Source organism: Magnolia sinica, chromosome 3 (genome assembly GCF_029962835.1).
Source record: "Magnolia sinica isolate HGM2019 chromosome 3, MsV1, whole genome shotgun sequence".
Lineage (NCBI taxonomy): Eukaryota > Viridiplantae > Streptophyta > Magnoliopsida > Magnoliales > Magnoliaceae > Magnolia > Magnolia sinica.
The window spans coordinates 105079453-105105080 of record NC_080575.1 but is presented as its reverse complement, the minus strand read 5'-3'; the positions used below and the strand labels follow the sequence as shown (position 1 = coordinate 105105080).

At 40.2% G+C, this 25628-nt stretch overlaps 2 protein-coding genes and 1 long non-coding RNA gene across 3 annotated transcripts; all 3 read right to left on the bottom strand.

The window, feature by feature from the left end:
* Positions 1-3152: 3152 nt before the first annotated feature.
* Positions 3153-8325, bottom strand: LOC131240541 (uncharacterized). Its single transcript, XM_058238825.1, has 3 exons — positions 7449-8325; positions 6009-6258; positions 3153-3441 (listed from the first exon to the last, which is right to left on the bottom strand). The coding sequence occupies exons 1-3, from the start codon at positions 8246-8248 to the stop codon at positions 3253-3255; spliced, it is 1239 nt and encodes a 412-aa protein (XP_058094808.1). The 5' UTR covers positions 8249-8325; the 3' UTR covers positions 3153-3252.
* A 3220-nt stretch (positions 8326-11545) lies between these two features.
* LOC131240539 (large ribosomal subunit protein uL14) lies at positions 11546-22326 on the bottom strand. The gene is made up of 4 exons (XM_058238824.1): positions 22173-22326; positions 21713-21997; positions 12597-12638; positions 11546-11886 (listed from the first exon to the last, which is right to left on the bottom strand). The coding sequence occupies exons 1-4, from the start codon at positions 22183-22185 to the stop codon at positions 11804-11806; spliced, it is 423 nt and encodes a 140-aa protein (XP_058094807.1). The 5' UTR covers positions 22186-22326; the 3' UTR covers positions 11546-11803.
* Positions 13107-21706, bottom strand: LOC131240540 (uncharacterized). The gene is made up of 2 exons (XR_009168795.1): positions 20500-21706; positions 13107-20465 (listed from the first exon to the last, which is right to left on the bottom strand). It is a non-coding gene; the product is annotated as an uncharacterized LOC131240540 (long non-coding RNA).
* Positions 22327-25628: the final 3302 nt, after the last annotated feature.

Here is a 25628-nt window from a genome sequence, read left to right as displayed (position 1 = left end):
TTTTCAGGTGTACACCAAAAGATTGTGTAAATGATTGCACCCTATCATTTGCTGTATAAACCTGCCTTTATTGATTTGCTTCCATCCATTGTGATTCTTCCAGGCTCAAAATGCTGATGCCCCACCCCAATTGGTTTTCATACATCCAAAACGAAATACGGTGGAGGGCTGCAACTTGACCCAACCCGAATTTGGGTTGGGCTGGGTTAGGTTGCCGGGGTGCTTGGGATGGGTTGGGTTCTGGTTGAGTAAATTCAGATTGAGAGTTAAAAGTAAGGTTGGGAATAAAGAAAATACTTTCAAGTTGGGTGGGTTGTGGGTTGGGATGAGCGACACGCTTGTACTATAGTTGCCCCAAAAAATGAAAGTGGGTGCGCACAAGGAAATGAAACCTAATGGGTTTAAATAGTGGTTCCCATGCTGCATGCTAATAAGTTCCCGCCATAGTAAAGTGAGATTAAAACTGTAGTGTACACTAATCTGCTCTCTGCTTATTAAAGTGAGTTTAAGAAGCTGTTTGGATACCACCAGATAGGTTACTTTTTCTACTTAGTAGATGAGTAACTTATTTCAGAAAAGTAAAATCGGTCTATGATTAATTATGAGTAGCTTTTAAAAAAATAATAATAAAGTTATTTAATCACTTCAATTTAATGAGTAGAAATCAAGATAAGCTACTCATATGATCCAAGTGCCCCCTTAGGGCCCTTTCGCATACTACCAAATAAGTAGGCCTACTCATATGATCCAAATACCCCCTTGGGGCCCTTTTGCATACTACCAAATAAGTTGCCTTCTAACTTATGTAAGTTATTTTTCTTAAACTAGTTAGTTTGGTTATTAAACTAAATAAGTAGCTTTTTAGAAAAAGTAATTAATTTTAAAAGTCATTTTTTATTACTTTTCATTGGTGACACAACAAATTAGGAAATTATTTAAGGGAATATCATCGAATAAGTAGATCTAGTGGGGCCCTATAATGATGACCTATCTCGAGGTGGCCCTACATAATGGATAATCCACATCAAAGGTCTGCTGCTAATGATGAATGGCCCACATCGAAGGTAAGCTCCACATGATGGGTAACCCAAATCAAAGGTGGGCTCCACATGATGGGCAATTAATAATGGTGGGCCCCATATGGACTGTCCACATAAAAGGTCAGCCTAATGATGAGTGGCCCATATCCAAGGTGGGTCTTGCATGATGGATGGCCCACATCAAAAGTGGGCTTGCAATGACGGTCCACATCAAATGTGGGCTCCACACGATGGGCTGTGAATATTGAAAATGGGCCCCACATGACGGATGACTAACATCAAAAGTGTACCCTATCTAATGAACTGTACACATTAAAGGTCAACCTCCAATGATGAATGACCTACAACCAAGGTGGGCCTTGTATGATGGATGGCTCACATCAAAGGTGAGACCCACACAATAAACGATCCACATCAAAGGTTGGCCCCACATGATGGATATGAGGGGGACCAAACAGGCTTTTAGACTAACTACTTGTTGGTAACCAAATATGATTTTCTACTTTTTAGATAATAATAATGTTATTTACCAAATATACTGATTAAGTAAAAACCAGGATAAGCTACTTATGGCACAAGTAGCTTATCTAAAGTAACTCATGATCCAAACACCCTCTAAAAATCCATCTCGGAAGGGGGCCGCATCTCCCCTGCATCTTGGGAAGTTTTTAACATGGCAAAATAGAATATGATGGAATGGTCTTTGATTAAATTCCCTGCTTGTTGGTCAGAGTTGTAATGGGCTTTTTTATTGTATATTCTGATTTGTTTTTTCCTTTTGGATTCTTTGGCTTCCCGCTTCAGCCTTTTAATAAAGTTATTATCTCTTTTAAAAAGGGAAGGAAAAAAAAAAGGGTGGTTTCTTGATGAGTCCCAACGCAAGCTTGCCTTGGGCTGCATTAAAGCCTCTTATCCCTCTTGCGGTCTCTTGTTCCCCGAGTGGATGGACACTGGAACTAGAAATGGGGAACAACAGTCATGGAATTTTTACCTGAGTCACGTCAGAGGGTTCGATTATAAAATGGTTTGTCTTTTTAGCCACCTCAAAGCCCTTCCCCAGTTCGATCTAAAATGGTTTTGACAAGTGCCTAATCTTATCTGCTACCATTAGGGTCTTGTACTGAACAAGGGGTCTAGCAGTTCTGAATGTTGCATGAATAAGCAGGATGGGTTTGGAGCTACCCCAACTATAGACCCAATGGATCACATGGTCTATTAGCTTCCCCCTTGAGAAGCAGTATAAGTGGACTTATTAGAGCTGTCAATCAGCCAGGCTTGGGCCAAGCAAAGGGGAGCTAATTAGGTGTGGCCTGGGCCTCACCCAAGACAGTGAGGCCTACCTCATGTAATCTATATCCACGCCATCCATCCGTTTTGCTAGATCACTTTCAAGCATGAGACAAAAACTGAAGCAGATCCAAATCTCAGGGGGACCATACCATGGAAAATAGAGGTGATTGAACGCTCAACTATTAAAAACTTCCTAGGGCCTACCGTAATGTTTCTATAATGTTTATTTGCCATCCAACCTGTTGATAAGGTCACAAAAACCTGGATGAAGGGAAAAAACAAATATCAGGTTGATCCAAAACTTGTGGACCTAAGTTTATAATAATCATTCACCACTGTTTCTATGGTATGGTCCACCTAAGATCTGGATCTACTTCATTTTTTATCTCATGCTCTAAAGTGATCTGGCAAAAACGGATGGACAGTATGGATATAGAATACACACATCAAGGTGGGCCTCAAGGTAAGGGCCACACCGTCTTGGGTGAGGCCGCACTCAATCCACTTCCCAAGCAAAGTAAAAAGAAGTTCAAAATCCAGACCCAGGGGCTAACCTAAACCTATCCCTTTGACAGCCTTAGTTTATGGTTGTCCGGTCATGTGCTTCTGGGCCTGGGTCTGAATTTTAACCTCTAGAGCAGCCTGATTATGCAGGTTTATAGGGGTTTCTTGTGCTGGCAACATGAATCCTATGCCACCGTTCCACTTCCAACGGCCAGACAATAGGTTATCAAGTCTTTTCTTAGCTCCTCCATCCATGTCCTTTTAGGCTTTTTTTGCCCTTTCCCTTCTAGAGCTTTCAACTTACATCAACTCGCTCCATAAATAAATGGATGATTGCACCCCATTTACCATATTGTTAATCTGATTTCTAATTGGCATTTACATTATACAGCAATATGTAAGGCAAAATCTATCTCTGTCATGCAGGAACCTGGGCATAACTTTGCGTGGACGATAGAGATTCTCTGTTATGAGGTTTGCTGAGGAACTCGTGGTTACAAGCAGAAGGCATGGTTGGTCGAATACTGCCTGGATTTAATGGGAAAAGGATCCTGTAGTAACCGTCCATGATTGCACTGAAATCACAAGTAGCGGCAACCTTTGGAATCTGCTCATGGATCACAAACAGGGAATAAAATATTAATCTGAATGGTCACCAGAAATAACTACAAGAAGCAAAAGCATAATCTCTGATGACTCAAAATACAAACTTTTCGACTCTGAAAAGGGATGATCCATGGGCTTGTTGTCCTCAATTAGCCTGGATATTTTTAAGAGTGATTCTCAATGGGAAGGGTTGGGGTCAGATACTTTTCGTAAGCCTGTCAACCCAACTAAAGGAATCAGATTCAGATCCTGTTGGGTTCAAATACAGTTGTCATATATGTGGTACTGGATCGAAATCCAAATGGATTCAGACGTCCCAACAGGTTCTCTTCGGTCTAAAGTCTGAGCACGAATTAGGATTTCAAATTTGGCTTTGAATCAAAAATTGGGTCTAAAATGGGGTTGAGACTCAGGTTTGCGTTTGAAACTGGTTTCGGGCCCTTACCAGAAATATTCCTTTTGTATGACTTTTAATGATAAGATTAACTAAATAAATGATAAAAATAAAAGAAAATCATATATTTGGGTACCCTAGTCAAGACATTAGCCAACTTGATTTCTGTTTGGATTAGAGTCCAACCCAATTACAAATCGGGCCTGAAATCTAGATCCGCATCTGACTAAATCAGTCACATATGTGGGTACCCATAGTGCTAATTTTAGGGGCTTAAAAATAGTTCTAATATGGAAGGAAATGCAGAGGCCCAAATGTGATGCTGCGCCCCATAGCTGGTGCCAATTATAAAATTATTACTCTATTTTCACCAAGTAGTGTTTCTGATGATATGATGTAACCAAGCCAAAACTCGAGCTCTGTCCCACTTTCAAATATTTTCAAAGTCACCATTATAAAATTTAGTTACACGCTGAAACTTTCTATAAGAAATTATCAGAATAAACTCAAACTATCAAGCTATAAATTTCAGTCTTGAGTTTGACTATGTCTATTCAATGACTGGGTTACAAGTCAAAACAGGCAAGCTCTTGAAGATTGGTATGGCCCAAGTACAGAGTCTCTATCAAACTATGAGAAATTATCCAAGCTTGCCAGCAGGGTTCAGTTTGGGAAGAATGCTCAGATAAAATCTAATACATCTAAACACACTTGTTTTCTAAAATTTCTAGATGAAGAACCAAGTGCTGCTCCTTTAAACACATTCTTCAAAACCATCCCATCTAAATCCTCCCAAAAGAGAGAAAGAGAAAGATGAGGACAACTGAAAATGAAAATGGGTGCTGACCTTGAGTTGCAAGTCCAAACATTTTGTTCAAAGAAAATCCCTTTTCATTTCCTGAGCTATAGTCAGAGCAATGAACATGACTCACACATTTTATTACTGATTTTACCTCCATAGGCTTCACAATACTTGGGAGTGAAGGAATAAGAGAGAGAGAAAAAAAAATAATAATAAAATAAAATAAAGGAAATGAAGGAAAATAAAGAAAAGGATCATAATAGTTGATCCCAAATGTAAAATAGGCCACCACTATCTAAGTTAATTTGGAGATGTCCTTCTATCACTATCTAAATTTATGATAACTTTACTTTTTATTACTGTTACTAGTGGATATGGCACATGCAATGCATGTGGAGAGAGTGGAAGAGGTTTGCAAGGTGTTGGAGAAAGGGAAGCAGAAATGGCTGTGAAAGGGACTCGTTGATCAGAGGTTTTCTATCATACTTCTCCAGGTACGGCTATTTTTACATCTGGACTGTACTTGTTGAATATGAGGTTATGTTTCAATGATCCAAACTGTTTATATGATGAGACTCAAAGTGGATGGGAATACCTTAAAAAAAAAAAAAAAACTCAGATTGGAATAATTCAACCCTTTGATCATTTAACACTCTTCCTTGAAAAGTCTCCTTTAGATGTTCCTCTGCAGGCCATCCACAGGATCTTCCAATCTTGATGATACTTTGGTTGTCAAGCATCCACCATGTGGTCCATCATATAAACAGTGTGAATCATATTGCAAAATTGCCATATATCCAAGGGCTACAATCTTGGAAGTTTAAAAGCAATTTACACCCATAGTTTCCCTACTCCATTCTATAAAACTACCAGAACAAAGCTTACTTTTTGATAAGTCTTCCAGTTGCCGTACACTATATTAATGCTTTACTATAGTTAACGTGATGACAGTGGAGGGAGTGTTTGGTTGTACCTGCTAAATCATAATCTATGACTTCATCATCATCATAGCCTAGTCCCAGCTACTTGGGGTTGTTTCTCATGATTGATTGGCTACCTATGGGGCATCAAACCTCTGCCTTTACCTGAGCATGGGACTAGCAGGTACTTCACCATTGCGCAGAGTTATATTATTAATGAGGCTTCTATGATAGATGAATTATTCTCATTGTTTTGGGCTGTGCATAAAGGGAACCAGATTATCTAGGCTTCCATTTTTCCTCTTTTTCTGTTCCAAATCACAGTCTAGATTAGAAAGGGAAGGTCACGTCCTTCGTACTCTACTTGTGCTTTAGACATAGCCCATCCTGTCGACCTTGGGAAGCAGGGCGAGACACACTATCCTATCCAAGTCAAGAAAAAGAGCATGTACCTGATATATATCACATGTATAAGCATGAAGATTTGGGTACTCCAGCAGCTTCTTCTTCGTACACTTGAAGAGGACATTATACACCAGGTCAAAGCGAATCAAAGTGGTGAAAAGGCAAATGTCGGCAAGGGTCAATACATCTCCACATAAGTACCGTGAGGTAGACAGATGAGCATCTAGCATATCCAACGTACTGAATAGTTCATTTACTGCAGTATCATATGCTTGTTGGCTCTGAGAAAACCCACATCTGCAAATATGGAAATAATCTGGGATTACTTGGAAATGATTGCAATAGCATCACTCCCAAAGCAAAACCAACAGTTCTCTACAAATTTCTCTTAAATCAAACTTAAAAACATAAAAGGATGTGTACAGTCAATCAAGAAAGCAAAAGATCAATTCGGGTAGAAAATGACGATTCTCGAGTTTGGATGGGAAGAAGCTTTTGACAAGGTATAGCGATAAAAGAGAGAAGATTCCCGAGCCATCAATGACTTCGTTTTTGGTGTAAAAAGTGGAAATAACATTTTCTAATGTTGTCACTGTACGCAAGTAAGTCAGTGACAGACGTGACAACAGCATAGAAAATCCATTTGGCATATCAGCTAAAGGTGTTAAATCCCTGGACCGTCGACAAAAGTAGTGGGTGAGAGAGACAAAGGTTTAAACCACAGTCACCAGACACTGATGGATGTGGGAAATGATACCAGAAATGGCTGCGTGAAAATGTCTCATTTTATACAACTGTTACAGCATTTATCCAGAAGCTTGAAACAAATGCAGAAAACAGGAAGCACGAAACTCTTGTATTTGGGAGGGAAATGAATGTAAGGTAAATATGGTTTAAACTATGAAATTGGGATATAAGTATAGTCTAAGTAGGTAGGAATCAAGATTTAGATGCAAAAATGCAATTTTCAATGCTCTCATCGATCAGTTCAAATTCAATATACTAGCAAAAGGATGCTCTTAGGCTACCTAGTCACTAAATTCATTCGGAAAGCCATTCATGCATATAGCTTACATACATATTTAAAATGCTCCTATATACATATTTCTCGAATACACCCACGAAAAAGGCCTAACCATCAAACCCTCTTTTCCCTTGTCTACTCTTTTTTAAGGCTGCGTCAATTTCAACGTGGGACGAAGACTAACATTTTGATGAGAATTCATAACAGGCTGAATAGAATTCTGATGAAAAATCAGACAGTCATGCAAATTTCATCCCACTTCACGAGATCTTCGATACAACTTCCACCAGTCAGAATTTACAAAGAGAAGAATGAAAATTCAGGAATTGTCAGCTGAATTTATATAAATTTTAATGTGGATTCTGATACTGAAAGTGAAATAGAATTTTCCAAAATCCACGTCGAATGCAATAAACCATGCACACAACAAAAATGGGGGTGAAACAAAGACACGAATCTTTACCTGTAGACCCCATTATTCACATTTGGGTAAATAATCTGATTCCAGTATTTGATCTTTTCCTTCAATTCCGGCGGCGAAAGATCCAAATTTGAATCCTCCTCTACGGCTCCATCCAAACCCGAATTGAAGAATTCAATTATATCATAGCTTTCGTTACAGAACACATCCTTCTTCTGAATATCCCAAAGCATCGGGACTGTCGATCGCCCATTGTAACCCCCTTTCCTAAGCCGATACACCTCTTTCAGAGTCCTGCATCCGTTCGCGCGATCGGCACTTGGGGCGAAAACGCCCGCGCCTGCCTCGCTAGGTCTGCAGAATTCCCAGGATCCGTCGATGCCTGGAGCAGCAATCGACACTGGGATTGCCTCTTCAAGGCCTTTCAAAGATCTGACGATCAGGGTCCTGTGGGCCCATGGGCAGGGGAGGGCCACATAGAGGTGGAGGTTTCTTGGGTTTTGGCGGGAAAGAGGGGAGAGTGATGACGTGGTGCTGGCGCGAAAGGCGCTGGATGGGCGGGAGTAGGATCCGGACGGATCAGAGGGGGCCAGCTGTCTCATCATGAGGTGCCACGTGGCATTCCATGTGGAACGGACGGTGGAGATGAGGAGCTGTGGAGGAAGGGATTTGCCCCAGAGAAGCTGGGTGACGGCAGTTAGGAGGTCGGTAGTTGAAGGAGGTGGTGACGGTTGGAGGGACATTCTAGGGCTGACGTGGCAGCCGTTGCGTTTGGTTTTGAGGAGTTTGGTGTTTGAGAGAGAGAGCGGGGAAGGGATGAGAGCAGAAGAGACGCTGGCCATTTTGATTTCTGTTCGGTTGTTGTTTTTTTCTTCGGTGGAGGGACGAGAATATACAGATTTGGTGGTAAAGGATACACCCGAATTGGTGTCCCTCCCTAATATCGTAAGCATTTTGGGACACAGATCAAGCAGTCAGGGTTGTCCCTAATTTTATTTTATTTTATTTGAAATGAAAGGCTGTTTGTTTACCACTTCATATGTCACCGAAATCTTAATTCGAGTGTTTGTTTAATACACTTAAAAAATCTTTAATGAAAAGTAATCACGAAATTAATTCAAGAGTGTCGTATGCACCAAAGCCGTAAGTGATTTTGGGGAAATGCATGAAGTAGTTGATTAAAATCTCTGTTTTATTGACCAAGATATCTTTAAAAAATTTTGGTAAATAATAAGTTTATCCTCATCACCTGTAACTTCATTATTGGAGAACACTTGGCAAATTTTTAGGTCATATCATACCGTATGTATTATATCTAAATTATTCATCCATTTTTTTCCAATCATTTTTAAGTCATGAGCCAAAAATAGGTAGATCTAGAGCTGAAGTGGACCATACCACAAAAGACAGTGGGACAGTGACGTCCACTATCCAAACATTCCCAAGGATGGCCATGATATTTATTTGCCTTCCAATCTGTTTTTAAGGATACAGAGTTATGGATGAAGGGACAAAACAAATATCAGGTATATCCAAACTTGCATGGCCTTAAAAAGTTTTCAATGGTAAACATTCAATCCCGACGTTTTTGTATGAGATTTATATCTACCTCATTTTAAAATAATCTAAAAAATTGGATAGCCAGTGTTCATCTAACACATACATTATGATGATTGGTCATGCATAACTTTTCCACTCAACACGGCACGGAAAGGGATTGAGTGGTGTGCCACACACCACCCACCGTGTTGACGTCACCAAGTTCTGTGGGACCCACCATCATAAAGTATGTGTCATAGCTACGCTGTCCATCCATTTTACGGAGACTATTTTATGGCATAAAGTGAACCACATCACAGAACGAAGTGGGGATTGAACGTCTACAATTGAAAACTTACCTGGGTGCAGAAATTTTGGATCAATCTAATATTTATTTATTTTTCCCTTCATCCATTTCTTTGTAACCTCCATAATAAGTTGGATGATAAATAAATATTATGGTGGGCCATAAGAATGCTTCAATGATAAGAATCATCGTCCCTACTGTTTTTTTTGTGATGTGGTTCACTTGAGCTTTAGAGCTGTCTCAATTTTGGGTTCCTGACCCAAAAGTATCTCACCAAATGGATAGACAGTGTGGATACAACACATACATCATGATGGGGCCCACATAACTTGGTGACATCAACACACCACCGAGGTAGGTAGTGTGTGGCACACCACACAATCCCCTTCCATCCACTACCGGCCTTGGTGCCATGTTCACTAAACTATGTCAGTGGGTGCTGCCTAGAGCTGTACGCGAGCAGAGTTAGCTTGGTAACTTGCTCGATTCAACTCGAAAAAGCTTGACTCGACTCGGCTCGAAATGAGTTCGAGCCGAGCACGAGCTAATTTTTGGTGCTCAAAATGAGTTCGAGCTGAGCACGAGCTTGACCCTGCTCAACTCAGCTCGACTCGACTCGGACTCGACTCATGCACAGGGTATATATACCCATTTCTAAAAAAATAAAACCCTAGTTACACTTACCCTACCCCTTTTGAAAACTCGATCGGTGCGCCCAACCCCTCTCTCCCAGTCCTCCCTCTCATCCAGCGGTCGTCCTCCCTTTCTCTCTCTCTACTCTCTCCCTCATCCACTCATCCTCACCTACTCCCTCTCTCTCTACTCTCTCCCTCACCCTCAACCTTCTCCCTACACCGCATGGCCGCCCCTGTCGGCTTCTCCCTGCACCACACGACTGCCCGCCCCTATCGGTTGTTACCTGCATTTTTGAGAAAGCGATGGCCGTCCGTCTCTCTCATCCCTTCCTCTCCTCCTCTCTTTCCTTTCCCGCCCGAAGAAGATCCCTTCAAATCTGCAAATTTTCCATCCAAAATCCAATCCCGAGATCGATCGAAACTCAAAAGGTATGCATCTCTCTACTGTAAGCTCTCGATTCGAGAATGCTACTAGGGTTTCTTGCACTTGTGGTAATCTAGGGTTTTTGAGGTTTAGAAAAGAGCTTCTGGTAGCGTAAAATCTGCTACTTTTTAAACTTATGGTGTCTACTTCGTTGCTTTTGATGAATTTTTGTAGCTTTTTTTTTTCCTGCAATCAACCGGAATTACTACTCGAACTCTGCTCGAACTCAGACGATCTGAGCACGAGCTGCTGTTCCAAGCTCGAAGACCGAGCCGAGCCAAGCACGAGCTGGGCACCTTGGTATATATGATGTATATCCAAGCCGTCTATCAGTTTCTTCAAATTATGCCTGAGTGTATTTGAAACACATTTGATAAACCCTAACCCTAACCCCTAAATGGCTGGCAAAGGGTGACGAAAGTGGGACCCCAACAATGTTATCCAAATGATGAGATCATGATCATGCAGAGCCACTTGGCACCATCATAGCTTATTGTGTGTGTTTCTATACTCTTTTATCTTTGATTATTTTGGCTTGGGGTTTTGGACTAGCTGGGTCCCTAGGGTTCCACACAAGCCCAACCATTTACTCAAATTTTCTAGCCCCAAGCGAGACCCTCTAGCCATTTAGGTTGGCCTCAACCTCCTCAGAAGTATAATGGGCTACTTGATCCATTGCCAACCCAGGGTGCATGCACTCTACCCTAGAGAATAGTTTGCCCCACTGATCAGGTGAGGGCTAATGCACATCAATGCGTGGTTATCGTTTTCAAACTGGTCATTCTTTTCTGCATGGTTTTCTCACATGATAAACTAACGAGCTATCTGTGCTCTCACCGCATGGAACAAACATCCTATGAATGAGAAATTGGTGCATGCATTCAGTCCGTATTCCTTATTCTTCAGAATGTATTCAGTCCGGAATCCTTGTTCTTCATAAAATAGCTTATTTTACTCTCAAAATACATGGAACACTAGAACCGAATTTCCCATTTCCTAGACATAAACCTCGCCACCGCATGGAGAAATGCAAAGGCCTCTTGAGCGAGGAGACTGAATAGCGATTTAGGCGTGTTTGGCTGCACAACTGACTCATGAACAGCCAGTTCCATCACTATGAATGTCCAGGTGATTCCTAGTGTTCATGGTGTGAAAGACTAAAGTTGTATCTACGTCCCATCTTGAAGGTAATCTAATTGCAATTTGGAGTCGTGTCCATATGAATGCCAAGGTTATTCAAAACTAGCTCTTTGTATTTTATTCCGTGGTTGCACCAACAATCGCAAAGCTCACATTCAGGGCGTATCTAAATGCATCCTACGAGAACAAAACATCATACAAGGCGGAGATCCAAAATAATCACGGTTTTACTAGTGCCAAACACTAATCGACCATGAAAGCTAGCTACATCTACCACCAAAAATCTGATGGCAGCAAGCAAAAACCAAGACTTCAACAAACCAATCCTCAACCAAATAAAGATTAACCACTCCTACACAATGGCATTCGCGGCACTTGCAATCCTAGGCCACAAATCCGCACACTCCTTTCCAATAGGCCCTGTGATTGCGGAACCTGAAACAACCATCAGGAAAAAGCAAGTAAATAATTCATGTAAACTGGACAGTACATATCTTGCAGTATAGTATGCACCATGGAGCATTTAGCATATATGCTATTCAGCAACATCAGGTTGGGGGCTAGTGTGACCATCTCCAGTGGGTATATAACCCAGCTTCGGGGAGGTCCACACCCCATGAGCAGGTGACAAGGCCCACTCAACAGCAAATGCACAATGTCTGGCTTGTATGATGTATATACTCAATAGTTATTCACATCCAAATTATTAGTCCACACAATCAAATTTACACTGTTTTTGGCTCATGGCCATTTCAAAAGCAGAGAATAATTTGTGATTTTGGAATGTCTACAGTAAACTTTCAAAAAATCCCAAATTATCTTTCTGATAGCCTGAGCCAAACGCAGCTAATATATTGGTGTTCTTTTTGTTATGCTTTGAACAATTACTGTTGAAGAAATATTTTTGATACCATGATACTTGTTGCGGTGCTAAAAACAGCTAAAAGTGGCCCACATCTAAACCAAGCTATTTGGCCCCAAAATGATGAAAAACCACCTCAACAATATTGATTTGCTTTGAAGAAAAATTTAGACAGTGATTTCAACCTTTAATTAAGGGGTTGCATTTATTGTGCTAAACTCAGGATTATTTTATTCATTCTAGAAAGAAGGCTTGGTTAATTAGCTCAAAGAACATGGCATACCTTTCATTTCTCCCTTGGGATTCACTATCACACCAGCATTGTCTGCATACAACAAATAGATTTGGTAGTAAGATTCTCCATGTTTCTGTCAAGTAATGATAAACAAAAAGAGAAAGAAAAAGGCAGGCAGGCGCGCGCACAGAGAGAGAGAGAGAGAGAGAGAGAGAGAGAGAGAGAGATGGCATATGCGCAACTGCAGGTATCTGTTGAGCTGAATAAGGCATAGACAATAATAAAATCAAATAAATAGGGCAATATCATGTGTGGGAAAGCAAGTAGCCTCACATTACACTAAAGCAATCTACACTTCGTCAGTTGAATCTGCCTTTTTATCCTTTGATTTATTACACAAATTTCAACACTACACAAGTACACATGAGAGAGAGAGAGAGAGAGAGGATTGGGGGGGGGGGGGGGGCCTCGACTATTAAGTTGTTATGTGATCTGTTGTTACCTACATGGCCATTTGTAGCCAAACAAAAATTACCAATCACAGAAGTCCATGGCTCCTTTTCTGTTCTTTGGTGCAAAACAATGACTCGTCCTACAAATTGAGGTGGGCAGATTTTGGCCCAATTAGCTTGGCTGGCTTTGGAAACAAAGGCCCAGAACATCTTCATTCTGCAGAGGAAGTGTACAGGAGATGCTGGTTTATTTTGGTTGATAAATTTGTTCAACAAGAGTGTAAGATCGAAGAAAATGCTCGAAGAATGGAAGTACCATGGTATTTATTTATAAGAATAAAGGAGACATACAGAGCTACAATAACTATACTGGGATTAAACTTATACTATAAACATTGGGAACGAGCGATAAAGCAAAGGTTAAGATGTGAGAAAAATTAATCAAATCAGTTTAGATTTATGCCAAGAAGGTCAACTATTGAAGCCATTTTCCTACTTCGATGGTAAAGAAACATTGGGAGAGGGAAGGATCTCCACATATCTTTATTAATTTCGAGAAAGCACATGACTTAATCAAGTAGATGTTGGGAAACAGAGTCTTAAGAAGATGATTAAGAATGTGTTTGTGGGAGCAGGAACAAATGCGAGGACCACTAGTGGAGAGGTTAAGGATTGAGCCTATATCTTTTTGCATTAGTTGCGCATCTCCTCCTAATTTAGGATGTTAATTCGTTTGAGTCCCGTTAACATAGACATGGACATGGAAACAACCACCAAATCAATTGCAGCAAAAACCTCCCTCCTCCATCCCTCCCTCCATACCCCATTTTGTCACAAGCTAATAAAATGATCATGTAAGAATTGCAACTCCTCGTTGTAGCTGTTGATAGTAATAGTGGATATTATCAATCCTGATTTTTTGCCGAACAATTGACTGCAGGCTTTTACTTTGTGTGATATTTACCAAGAGATGGGTAACACGTTGCAAGACAAGGTACATCTGTTGGAGATATTTCAAATAAAAATAAAAAGAACACAAAAAAAAAAAAAAAAAATTCAAAAAGGAAAAAGCACAACAAAACAAACCTTCCTTTTTTTCTTTTTGTGTTCTAGTATTTTGTCTCTTTGTGCATGGCAAATAGTCCCGCATCGAGTGGGAAGATGGAATGAAAAGTACTTACAAAGCATTCATCTCTCAAACATTTGTAAATTGATGCATATTACTATGCACCGGCCCATACAGGTGCTCGAGGCTGGCCTAATGGAAAAACTAGCCCAGAAACTAATTAACCAGGCGTGCATGCCCAAATACTCCCATGGCTTGATCTAGACCCTTCATAAGGTCTTGATGGACTTGGTTTTGCATTGTTTTTCTTAAAACATGTTTCTCACCGTTTCCTTTTTGTTTTGATGAGGCCTACTAAATCCAAATTAGAAAAGCTTGACCGTCCATGAGCTACTTGTGGAAAACAAATACCTCCCCTAGGCAAGGTATTCTGAAACGATAATAGTGGTCATAACGTCCACCGCCATTACCTTTACGATACATGGTGTAATGGTCGTTACAGTCTCTTTTTTAAATAAAAAAAGAATGTGAAAAACTTGTATCAGCCCCCTAATAGACCGTTACGGCCTTTATGAGGGGTGTCACAAGCTGTTACGGGGGTTGTAATAACCTTTACAGGTCATTTTCTCTGTAACGGCCTTTACAACCCTGTAACATGTAATGGTTGCCACCATTACCTTTATGTAACGGCCTTTACGACACACCATGCCCCCTAGCTCTATATAGAGGAATCGTAGACTAGGTCTTTGGAGGACACTATATAGCAACAATTCCATCGAAATTCTACAAAATTGTTCTTTTTTTCATAAAACCATTTTCGTGTTGAGTATACGAACTGATGTTTCTTAATATTCTTTTTCCTTGCGTATTAAAATTTTCAGAGACATGCATGTTGAAAGGAATTGTACATTGGACGTTATATCATGGGAATAGCGCATTGAGAGTCTACTGCATCGATTGAATCAACCAAGGGACGCGAACTATCTCAAAGACAAGGACTGTGCCCGCGTCTCGCCTGTTAGAAAATTCAAATTATTCTTCCTTTTGCAATATCTTAAACACGTGTGAGGTTTCAATATACATTGTTTTGTTCCTTTTTTAGTTAATTTTGCTTAAATATTACACGTATGAGATAGATGACCCTTGTCGAACTAAAAATTTTCTTGAACGATTTCAAGTCTATTTGTCCAGAAACATTCAATGGGCAAACACTGTAAAAGGTGGAGGTAGAAGTTGTTCTTCCACCTCACCACCCTTCAGATGGCTCATGTCATAAATTAAAAATAAAAGGTCATCTGATCTTCATGAAGCATAATTATTCGTTGCCCATCAAAGATGGGGCAAAGACGCTACCTATGCAAAAATTACATAGTGCACTATCCAACTAATTATATGATGTATTTTGTGCTCATATAACATTTATTGGAATTCGGTTTGCCTTGGAAAAGATATATAAAACAAATGAAGCAGGCATGAAAACAAACACGATGAGCGGGTATTTTAAATACCAAATGATAGATGATAAATTTGTAGTTCAACAAACAAACAAGTTCAATCTAATAGCCCATGAGATCATCTCTAAGGGGAATAAATTGGATGAACTCTTTCAAGTGGCAGCAGTTGTTGAAAAATTGTCTCTATCATGGAAAGACTTTAAGAACTCTCTCAGTCACAAAACCAAAGAGCTCTGCATGGAAACCCTCATAATACACCTATTGAGGATTAGGCAAGGTGTCAAGGTGAAAATGAGGAATTGAGGAAAGAAGTTTCTAAAGTCAATCTCTTGAATGAGAAAGCTCAGGGAAAACCCAGTAACCTGAAACCAATTAAAAAAGAAGCCTAAGCCCAAGCCCAAGCCCAAGAATAAGAAACCCGATAGCCAAGACAAATTTGTTGTGTTTTCATAAGCGGCAAACCCGATCATTTTGCAAGAAAGTGTCTCAATCGTAAAAAGGGGCAACCAACACCTACACCTCAAGCAAATCTGACCAAAGAGCCTCAAATCGTGTTGTGGTCGAGAAGATTAACACGGTTCCCTTATAATCGTGTAATGGATAGTGGATGGACACAAATGCCAATGCACACGTGCATTATGATCATCATTGGTTCAAGACTCTTATGAAGAGGTTACAAGCAATGAAAGGTTCAAATGGGAAGCATTGTCACTCCAAATGTAGCTGGACACGAAAAGGTGGAAATGATGTTCACCTTGAGGAAGGCTATACTTTAACAAATGTTCCTCATATACCAAACACGGAAGAATTTGGTCTCGGGTTACCTTTTGAACAAGGCGGGTTTGAAATGGGTTTGTGAGTTTGGCCACATCGTTATTACAAATAACGGATCTTTTGTTGCAAAGGGCTATGCAAATCATGAACAGTGCATGTTTACATTGAACGTTGAACTGAATAAAGTTTCTTTTGTTTACATGGTGTGCACTATCTCTATGGCATGGTAGACTAGATCATGTAAATGTTAAATTCATTAAAAACATGGTTGCTTGTGCCTGTGGAATGATTCCAACTTTAGGAAATAATGAATTTGAGAAGTGGGATTCCTACTCACAGTCAAAGGTAACTAGAAAATCCTTTCCTGGTGTGCAAAGGACTTCTAAGTAACTAGGATAAGCGGAAAATCAATTGAACAAAAAAACCAAGATCCTTAGAAGTGATAGAGATAGTGAATATACTTTGAAGAACTTTGATAATTTCTGTGAATCTATGAAATTATTCATGAAGTCATCGCCCCATATTCCCCAAAACAAAATGGAGTAGCAAAACATAAAATTAGAACCATAATTAATATAGTATATGATATGTTACTGAGTTTTGGTCTTCCTCTTACCTTCTAGATAGCTCTCTATTCTACTTGTTATATTCTAAATAAAGAACCTATAACTAAATCTATGATAATTCCCTCTGAATTGTGGAAAGGTAGAAAACCAAATATTAGTTATCTTATACCATAAGGTTGTCTTGCCCATGTTAGGCTTACAGATCCTAAAAAGCCTAAGTTAGGAGCCAGAACCACTAAAATGTATACTTGTGGGGTATGCATCTCATAACAAGGAAAATAGATTCCTAGATATGAAGTTCTATTGAATTCAAAAATGCAGAGTTTTATGAAAATATCTTTCCTTAAAACCTAAAGAACAGTTACGATCGTTCTAGTGGAAGTCCCTTTGCTATAATACTATATGAACCATCCAGCTCAAATCTAGTGGACTTGGAAGAACCTAAGTCTAAACCTGAAATTACGATAAGCGAACGGTCTAAGATTAGCAAGGACTATGGTCCTAATTTTCATGTGTTTCAAGTCCAACTAGAAGGTAACCCTATGACATTTAAACATGCTATGTCCCCGCATGATGCCATATTTTGGAAAGAAGTGGTCACAAATGAGATAAAGTCCATCAAAACTAATAACACATAGAAATTGGTAAACTTACCTCCTGAGGCAAAAATCTTAAGTTGTAAATGGATATTGAAAAAGAAACATAGGGTCGATGGCTCAATGTAGAAATATAAGGCAAAATAATAGCCACAAGTTTTACACAAAAGAAATAATATCTATGAGAAATTAACTCGAAAATGAATAAAACAACGCATATTGAAACCTCACACTTGTCTAGGATAGCTTCGAAATGAGAAAGAGTTTGAATTTCATGTCGGGTGAGACACGAACATAGTTGTTATTTTTAAGATAGTTTGCGCCCCTCGGTTAGTTCGACTGATACAGTAGGCTCTCGACACGCTATCCCCAAGATACAACGCCCAGCATACAATTTCCTTCAAAGCACACAAGCCGCTGGAAATCCGGACACCCAATAAAAAGGAACACAAACAAGCACCAGTTTGAATGTCCAATAAGAAAATAGCTTTGTGAAAAAAGAAAGTAGTTTTATAAAATATCAATGCTATTGTTGTAGTACAGTGTGTCTTCCAAAGACCTAGACTACGAGTCTACGACCCATTTGCGTAGACCAGGGAAAGTTAACCATTTTCCAAAAGATGCCGGTGAATGATCAAGCATTTCTGACCGTTTCTTACTGTTATGATGGGCCCGTCGTTTATGAGAAAGGTTTCTCACAAAGAAAATGATCTAGATTTAGTGGGTCTTATCAAAACGAAAAGGAAACAATGAGAAACATTCTAGCCCATTCAAGACATTTTTCAAAAACAAACTTGAATTAAAAAAACACAACCAAAACCATTAAGACCCTATATAATATCTAGATCAAGCCATTCAAGAGCCAGATTCCCCCTATGTACGAGCATTTAAGCGCGTCTGCTCGGTTAACTAATTTCTGAAACATTTTTTCCCACTAATCCAGCCTTAGACGCACATACGGACTTGTGCATAGTAATGCACCAATTCATAAAAGTATGGGAGAGGAATACTTTATAAGCACTTCTCATTACATCTTCTCATCCGATGTAGAACTATTTACTATAAACAAAAGAAAAAAGCACTAAAAGACATGCGCTAGAAGACAAATGATTTTTTGTTGTGCTTTTTTCTTTTGATTTTTTCCTATTCTTTTTATTTTTATTTTAAATATCCCCAACAATATGTTGTTAAATATTGGCTTTTTCTTTAATGTATGCTTCTCACCATTTTTTTACCCATAAAAAACCAATCTACTTTCTAAACAAGCAACTTAGGGCTTGTTTGGATCGTTAGTTGCTTTATGTAAGCTACTTATACCTCAAGTAGCTTATGTTAGTTCCTACATATTCAATAGATAAGTATGTTTGGAGATCCAACCATAGTTGGATGTAATTCCAAGAGCTGAACGAGAATGAATACCACAACAGCATACTTATCAGCCTAAAAGTAGAAAAGTATGTTTGGTTTCCAACATTATATAAGTACTTACCCGATGTGGACCATTCATTATGCTAGGCCCACCTTGGCCATGTATTCAATGCGAACCGTCCATTATGTGGGGCCAACCTTTAATGTGAACCATCCACCTTGCGACGCCCACCTTCAATGTGGACTAACCATCATGCGGGACCCACCTTAGATGTGGGTGATTCATCATGTTAAACATTGGATGTGGAACGTCCATCATGAGAGGCCCAACTTACAAAGTGAGTCATCCATTATGCACGCCTGCCTGGGGTGTGGACCATTCATTGTTTGGGGTCAACCTTCAATGTGAATTGCCCTCACGTTGGGCCCGCCTTAATATGGGTCATCCATCATGTAGGGTCCACTATCAATGTTATTGCCCATCATGTGGGGCCCACTGTCCACCACCCATCATGTGGATGTCACCTTCGATGTGGACCATCCATCGTGTGGGCCCCACCTTTGATGTAGGGCATCCATCATGTGCGGCCGACCTTTGATGTTGGCCATTCATCATTAAAGTTGAATACAAACAAAGCCAGCTTGGTTTGCTCGCTCGGTTCAACCCAAATTAGCTCAGCTTGGTTCCGTTCGAGCAGCCTGTTCAAGCCTGGCCAAGCCAAAAATCCCATCTCTTTTCAAAATCGGGCTGAGCCGGAGCTGTATACCAGCCCAATTTTGCTCGTCTCAAACCTTGGATCGGTTCGGCCCAATTCGGCTAGGTTTAGTCTAAATGCAGTGTACATATATACATATATATATATATATAAGGAACCCTGACTTCTAAGTTTGCCTTAACTTTTGTGCAGTTTATCATAGATTCAAATTCATAAGTTTTTGGGTTTTATTGTTGATTTATTCTCCACTTCACTTCTTTTGCCTACATTATAAAATCGAACCAAGCAAACGAGCTAAACTTGATTCAGACCAAAAAATAGAACTCAAATCAGCTCAAACCTGGCTCGAAAGTGGCTAGAACTTGATTCGGCTCGAACCTGGCTCAAGTTCGACTCGACTCGATTACCAAACCAAGCCGAGCTGACCAGGTCGGCTCGATGATCAAACCAAGCCGAACTCTGAGTCAGGCCCCTTGGCTGAACAAGCCGAGCTGAGCTAGGGCATAGTTCAGCCCGGTTCGGCTTGTGTCCAGTTCTAATCATTTGGGGGGCCAACCTTTGACATGTATCATCCATTATGTGGGCCCACCTTGATCTGGATCATCCATTATGTGAGGTCCACCTTGATATGGATCATCCATCATGTGAGGCCCACCTTGATATGGATCTTCCATCATGTGGGGCCCACCTTCAATGTCCATTGCCCATCTTGTGGAGCCCACAATTGATGTGGATTGTTCATCATGTGGGCCCCAACTTAAATGTGGGTCATCCTTCATGTGGGACTCACCTTGGATGTGGGTCATTCATCATTATGGGCCAACATTTGATGTGGACATCCGATTCCATGGGGGCCACTTTGATGTGGGTCATCCATTATGCGGGGCCCACCATCAATGTTAATTGCCCATCATGTGGGGCCCACCTTCAATGTCCACTACCTATCATGTGGAGCCCACCTTTGATGTGGATCATCCATCGTGTGGGCCCCACCTTCAATGTGGGCTATCCATCATGTGGGACCACATTGAAGATGTGAGCCAACCTTTGACATGGATTGTCCATTATGTGGAGAGAAGAGAGAGAGTGTGTGTGGAACAACGAAAAAGTTGAAAAGCAAATTTTTTTTTGCTGTTGGCAGTTACTTTGACATGTTAAGTTACCTTTAAAAGGGTACTTACCAAACTAACTAAACTAAAAATGTAATTTTGTTGTTGCCGTAAGGTTTTTTTTTTTTTTTAAAGTTGCTCATGGGGTGGTATCCAAACAAGCCATATAGAAACACATTGCATTTGCAAATAGTTGGTACAATTTGCCCTTGTAACAACTTCAAAATGTAGTCTTTGCTCAAAGCATTTGTCCGTACTAAAAATGGGTCTGTTTTGGGGATATGCTAAATGCTTTTTGACATATTGGGAACATAAGATATCACCTCAGAGGATGCAGAAGCAGGTGAAGAAGAACGGATTTATTTATGAAGAAACTTCTCCTGGAGAATGCCTATACTGGAGCTTTGACAAAGATCACTGAAAAGCATTTATTTATGAATTGTCACAAAAAGACCATGTGGATCCCATCACCATCCAAATATGCTGTTGAAACAAAGCTTTTGATAACGTATATTTGTGTCACGCATCAACCAGCCCCGGCACCCAATCTTTCATAGAGGAAAGAACACTCAAACAAAGTTCCTCCGTAAATGAAGACAACGTCTAACAATTACACAACACTCGGAATTTCTATACATGACAGAGAACAACTTTCTTGAGAATGAACCTTTAAAATCATCGCTGATGCTTACAGGCCATTATCATAGAATCTCTGCATTTCAGGCCCTTCTAAAATTGGTTTCCCAGCTTTCATCATTCACTGAAATAAGCCTTTAGCTCATGTTTGATCCATGTGTGGCTACCTTTGGACCATTAGCAATCCACCATTTAAGGCAGTAATTTTTTAGATCAGCAGGAACCAAACTTCCTGGTGCTCAGCCCCACTCATTCGAAATTACAATCAAACAAGCTCTTCCACTTATCACAAAACACACAAGAACAGATCAAAAGAAAGATATGAGGAATAACAAATCCAGCTCAATTTACAAGAATGCAATCAACATAATGTAACAAATTCATACAAATCCAGCAAATAAATGGGTTGTATCGAGGAAGAGATTACCTTCAAAATACATGTATACACCGTCCTTTCGGCGCCACGGCTTGCGCTGGCGAACGATGACGGCAGGCATGACCTTCTTACGGAGATCGGGCTTGCCTTTCTTGACAGTGGCCATGACCATGTCCCCAACGCAAGCGGACGGCAGACGATTGAGCCTGCCCTTTATCCCCTTCACGGAGATGATGTACAGGTTCTTCGCGCCAGTGTTATCTGCGCAATTTACAGTCGCTGCCACTGGAAGACCCAGCGACATCCGGAACTTGTTTCCAGCGGATCCTCCGCGACCTTCAAATTCCAAAAATCAAGAAAAACAAAATGAGATTTTTCCTTTTGATTCGAAACCCTAGCAGTTCTAATCGGATGTAGAGAATGCAAGATGATGGCAGATGAAAGGGATATTGGGATTGAAACCCCAACCCTAATCAATTGTATTGATGGGAAGATGAGAAAGAAAATGCACCTCGCTTCGACATTGTCGGGAGGCGTTGCTGGAAGGGTCTCTCCCCCGCGACTGAGAAGAGGTTTGAGAGAGGGTTTTGGGTTTTATAATGGCACGCTAGGGTTTCTCATAAAAACTCTCCCAGGCTGCTTTTTGTAAATTGAAATAATCGAGGAGCTAAATACAAATAGAAACCTTCCTGTGCACTTTGTGGTATTTGGGTTCGCTGGCATTCGCACCACCGATTTGGAGTCTTGGACCATCTAGTGGTCCAGTCCATTCTTCTTATACTGCCACTAAAAAAATCATATCGATCAGATGTTCGAAATCCATTCACTGGTATACAAAACTAGATGGGTGGATCCTTTTTAAAGATACATCCTGCCATGAACGTGAACGTTTAGGACCATCCGATTTCCACGTGCCATGAACATGAACGTTCAGGACCATCCGATTTCCATGCATGATAACGGTATAATATCGGTAGAAGAGGTCTTAGGCCATATGTACAATTTTGATACATGCACCGAGTCATCATGGTGAGCCCCACGCATCTTTTTTACCCATCTTCTTAATGCCCATTTGTCTTTCTAATTTGAAAGGTAAATCTTTGTAAATGAGTCATAATTATTTAATTTAGTACTTCGTAGTTATATCACATACATTTTACCATAATGTAAAAATGGTGAGTTTATAATATAAAAATATAATGATTATATTTTACTTTACCTCCTTTTTTTTTTATAAGTATATTTGGCTTTTAATCAATGAGTCATAATTTCTTATTAAAATAAACACCTAGAAATAATAATAATAATAATAACTCATTTACCTTATATTTTATAGGAAATTAAATTATCAAATAGGCCTTTAATAGTAGCATTAGAATTTGACGTACGTAGAAAACATACAACAGTATAAATATATCAAATTTGATTGCTTTATATGGGTAGAATATTAATTATTTAAAAGTTAATTGTGGGTAAAGTTTAATTTCATTTTTTGCTAAGCAACTATATTTCAACAACCATTTCATACTCAAGTAATCAAAGTTTTCAAGGCTAATTATAGAGGAAAAACCTCTAAAAGCCACTCACATTATATATAAGTATAAATGCTTATAGACAGAACCCATCCACCCCCCTTCAAACGTGCGCATCTGCCTTTCGAATTTTATATACATTTTGATGTTAGTGGAGATTTAGGGAGATCGGTAACATGTCTGACGCTATTCAATTTTATCTCAATGCCACCTGCAAACACATCCACATCTGCCTTTCTATCGGTTGGGTCCAATGATTTCTTCTTTATTTTTCAACTTAGAAATCAACATATTTAAGGTAGATGGCTGAAAGCTATGAGAGGTGCCTGACTTTTGAGCAAGAAGACTCAAGCAGCATAAGTAAGGGCATGTGGCCCACCTGAGCTTGGGCCATGATTTAATCAATTTGCAAGCTGGGCTCTGGGTTAAGTACATTTAGGTTTACTTTGTGTTATATTCTACAAATATACCTTCAAAAATCATCCGACGTACCTTGCATGTAGACCATAGGTATTCATTTTTCTTTTTTCTAAATATTTTTGTCATTCCCTACGTGCAGTCCATATGATCAGCGGATAGGTCCCTTCAAAGCTAACTGACCCAAGGATGACCCAAGGAAAGAGAGATACAACGATGCAACTAGTCTATTCTCACCCCGCTGACATTCCCTTTTGGAAACAGGGAATCTGAATGATTTCCAGGCTGGGACTGGTTGGGTTAGGCCCAACCTATTGGTTTAGGCTAGGACTTTGGGCCTGGCTCGAGCCTTGGTCATTGTAGTGCTTGGCCGGGAGGGCTTAGCTCGGCCTGGCCACCCTTAACTTTCGCCTTTATATCTTGTGGCCTCCAACTTGATAGAAATCTTGGATCTCCCACTTTATTGCGTGCAAATGGCAGGCTTGTGGCCCACAAAGAGGCTGGAGGTAAGATAACGTCCGAGGCCCATCTAAGTACTTGTGAAATCCAAACCGTCGAAATATTGAAACCACAGTCCCCTGGTCATATACCTTATTGCCTGGACAATAATGACCTCTTAATAATTGGATTTTTTTTGTTAATTTTGGACCGTTTACTTGGTTCCTTTGTGCAGCCAATTGCAGGTCCATTGATAGATTAGTTACTCATTCTTTAGTATACCTCTGGGCCATCTGAGCTGTTTGGGATAGCCAGTTTCTTATTACACATGTTTCACAGACCTCCGGTAACCCAAAGCCCTGCAATGCCTCGGAGCGTCATCCTATGCACTTCAGCTAATGTTAAAATGACAGCTAAAAAATAAGTTCAAAGCTTAAGTGGATGACACCATAAGAAATGATATGGATTGAACAAACATCATTGGAGCCAAGAAAGTGATGGATCAGGTAAATACTTGTATTTTTCTCTTCAGAATAATCTTACCAACTAGTTGGATAATGTTGACGTGGAAATCGGGACGTCCTCCTTAGATCATTTATTACATACAAAAGAAGACGGATGGAAACCCTGACTATTGCAGGGGACCTTCCAATGCCAAAGTTGGACAGACAAACTAGGTCTAGTAGAACGTAGGATTTTTTAGAATGATTCATGCGTAAGATTGTGCGTACCTTTCACCATTAGGAATGCTCTTAAATATAGGTGAGAAGAGGCAGTGGCGTAGAGGGATATTCCCTATTTAATAGGATCATACCGTAGTGGGATTTGCATCCCTGATGTATCGCACTAATCTTCCGAGACTTCGGTGGAAATATCAGACAGACCCGTGTTGCAATCGTCTCGCTAGATCTTCGGCTAGAATCTCGGATGAGTAAGTTTGATGGGATGTAAACAGTTGTCCCAGGCCAGAATTAGTAGAAGCACTTGGTGGGAGGCCGATGTGGGGAGTCATTCCAAGGAGGGGTTTGGCTAACCTGAGTTCTTCTGTCAAGTCGTTGCCGAGCTCATTTTTTCGTCAGGTAGATTAGTGGTCAACCAACCTACCTTCGGAGTCTGTCAGAAGATTGAAGTCGATATCCTTTCTTTCTCGGATTAGGGTTGAGGTTGAGTTTTTTGCCGCATCAGTTGTTGACCAACCTTGTGGAGCGCATGGATGTCTGACCTGACTTTATCTTATTGGTCAATCCATTTTTACCCATAATAGATATCATGTAAGTACTATGGTGGCCCCTTGAAAGTTTTAATCGTGGACACCCCCATCTTCCTAATTTCATGTCGTGTGGCCATCTTGAGTTTTGGTTATTACTTGTTTTGAGAGCACACCATAGCTTGATATGAAAAAACTGCCGGACAGAATGAACGTCATACACGGACATCAAGGTGGGCCCCACAATCTTTGGGTTATCAGAAGTCTTTGTACCAAGGTTGAGGTCTTGGGTTCGGGCTACTTACCTACAAAGAAGTGTATTTACCAAGGTTTACAGCAAACTCGTGTCAGCATGTGGGTGTGGTAAATGAGT

Excerpts from the sequence above, each read along its gene's own strand:
- LOC131240541 (XM_058238825.1), bottom strand. The coding sequence starts at position 8,248 with ATGGCCAGCGTCTCTTCTGCTCTCATCCCTTCCCCGCTCTCTCTCTCA. Across the intron at positions 6,259-7,448 it reads GTGAATAATGGGGTCTACAG|ATGTGGGTTTTCTCAGAGCC; the intron begins GTAAAGATTCGT and ends CCATATTTGCAG. Across the intron at positions 3,442-6,008 it reads ATACATGTGATATATATCAG|ATTCCAAAGGTTGCCGCTAC; the intron begins GTACATGCTCTT and ends ATCCATGAGCAG.
- LOC131240539 (XM_058238824.1), bottom strand. Across the intron at positions 12,639-21,712 it reads TGTATACATGTATTTTGAAG|ACAATGCTGGTGTGATAGTG; the intron begins GTAATCTCTTCC and ends TGTTGTATGCAG. Across the intron at positions 11,887-12,596 it reads TCCCAAGGGAGAAATGAAAG|GTTCCGCAATCACAGGGCCT; the intron begins GTATGCCATGTT and ends TGGTTGTTTCAG.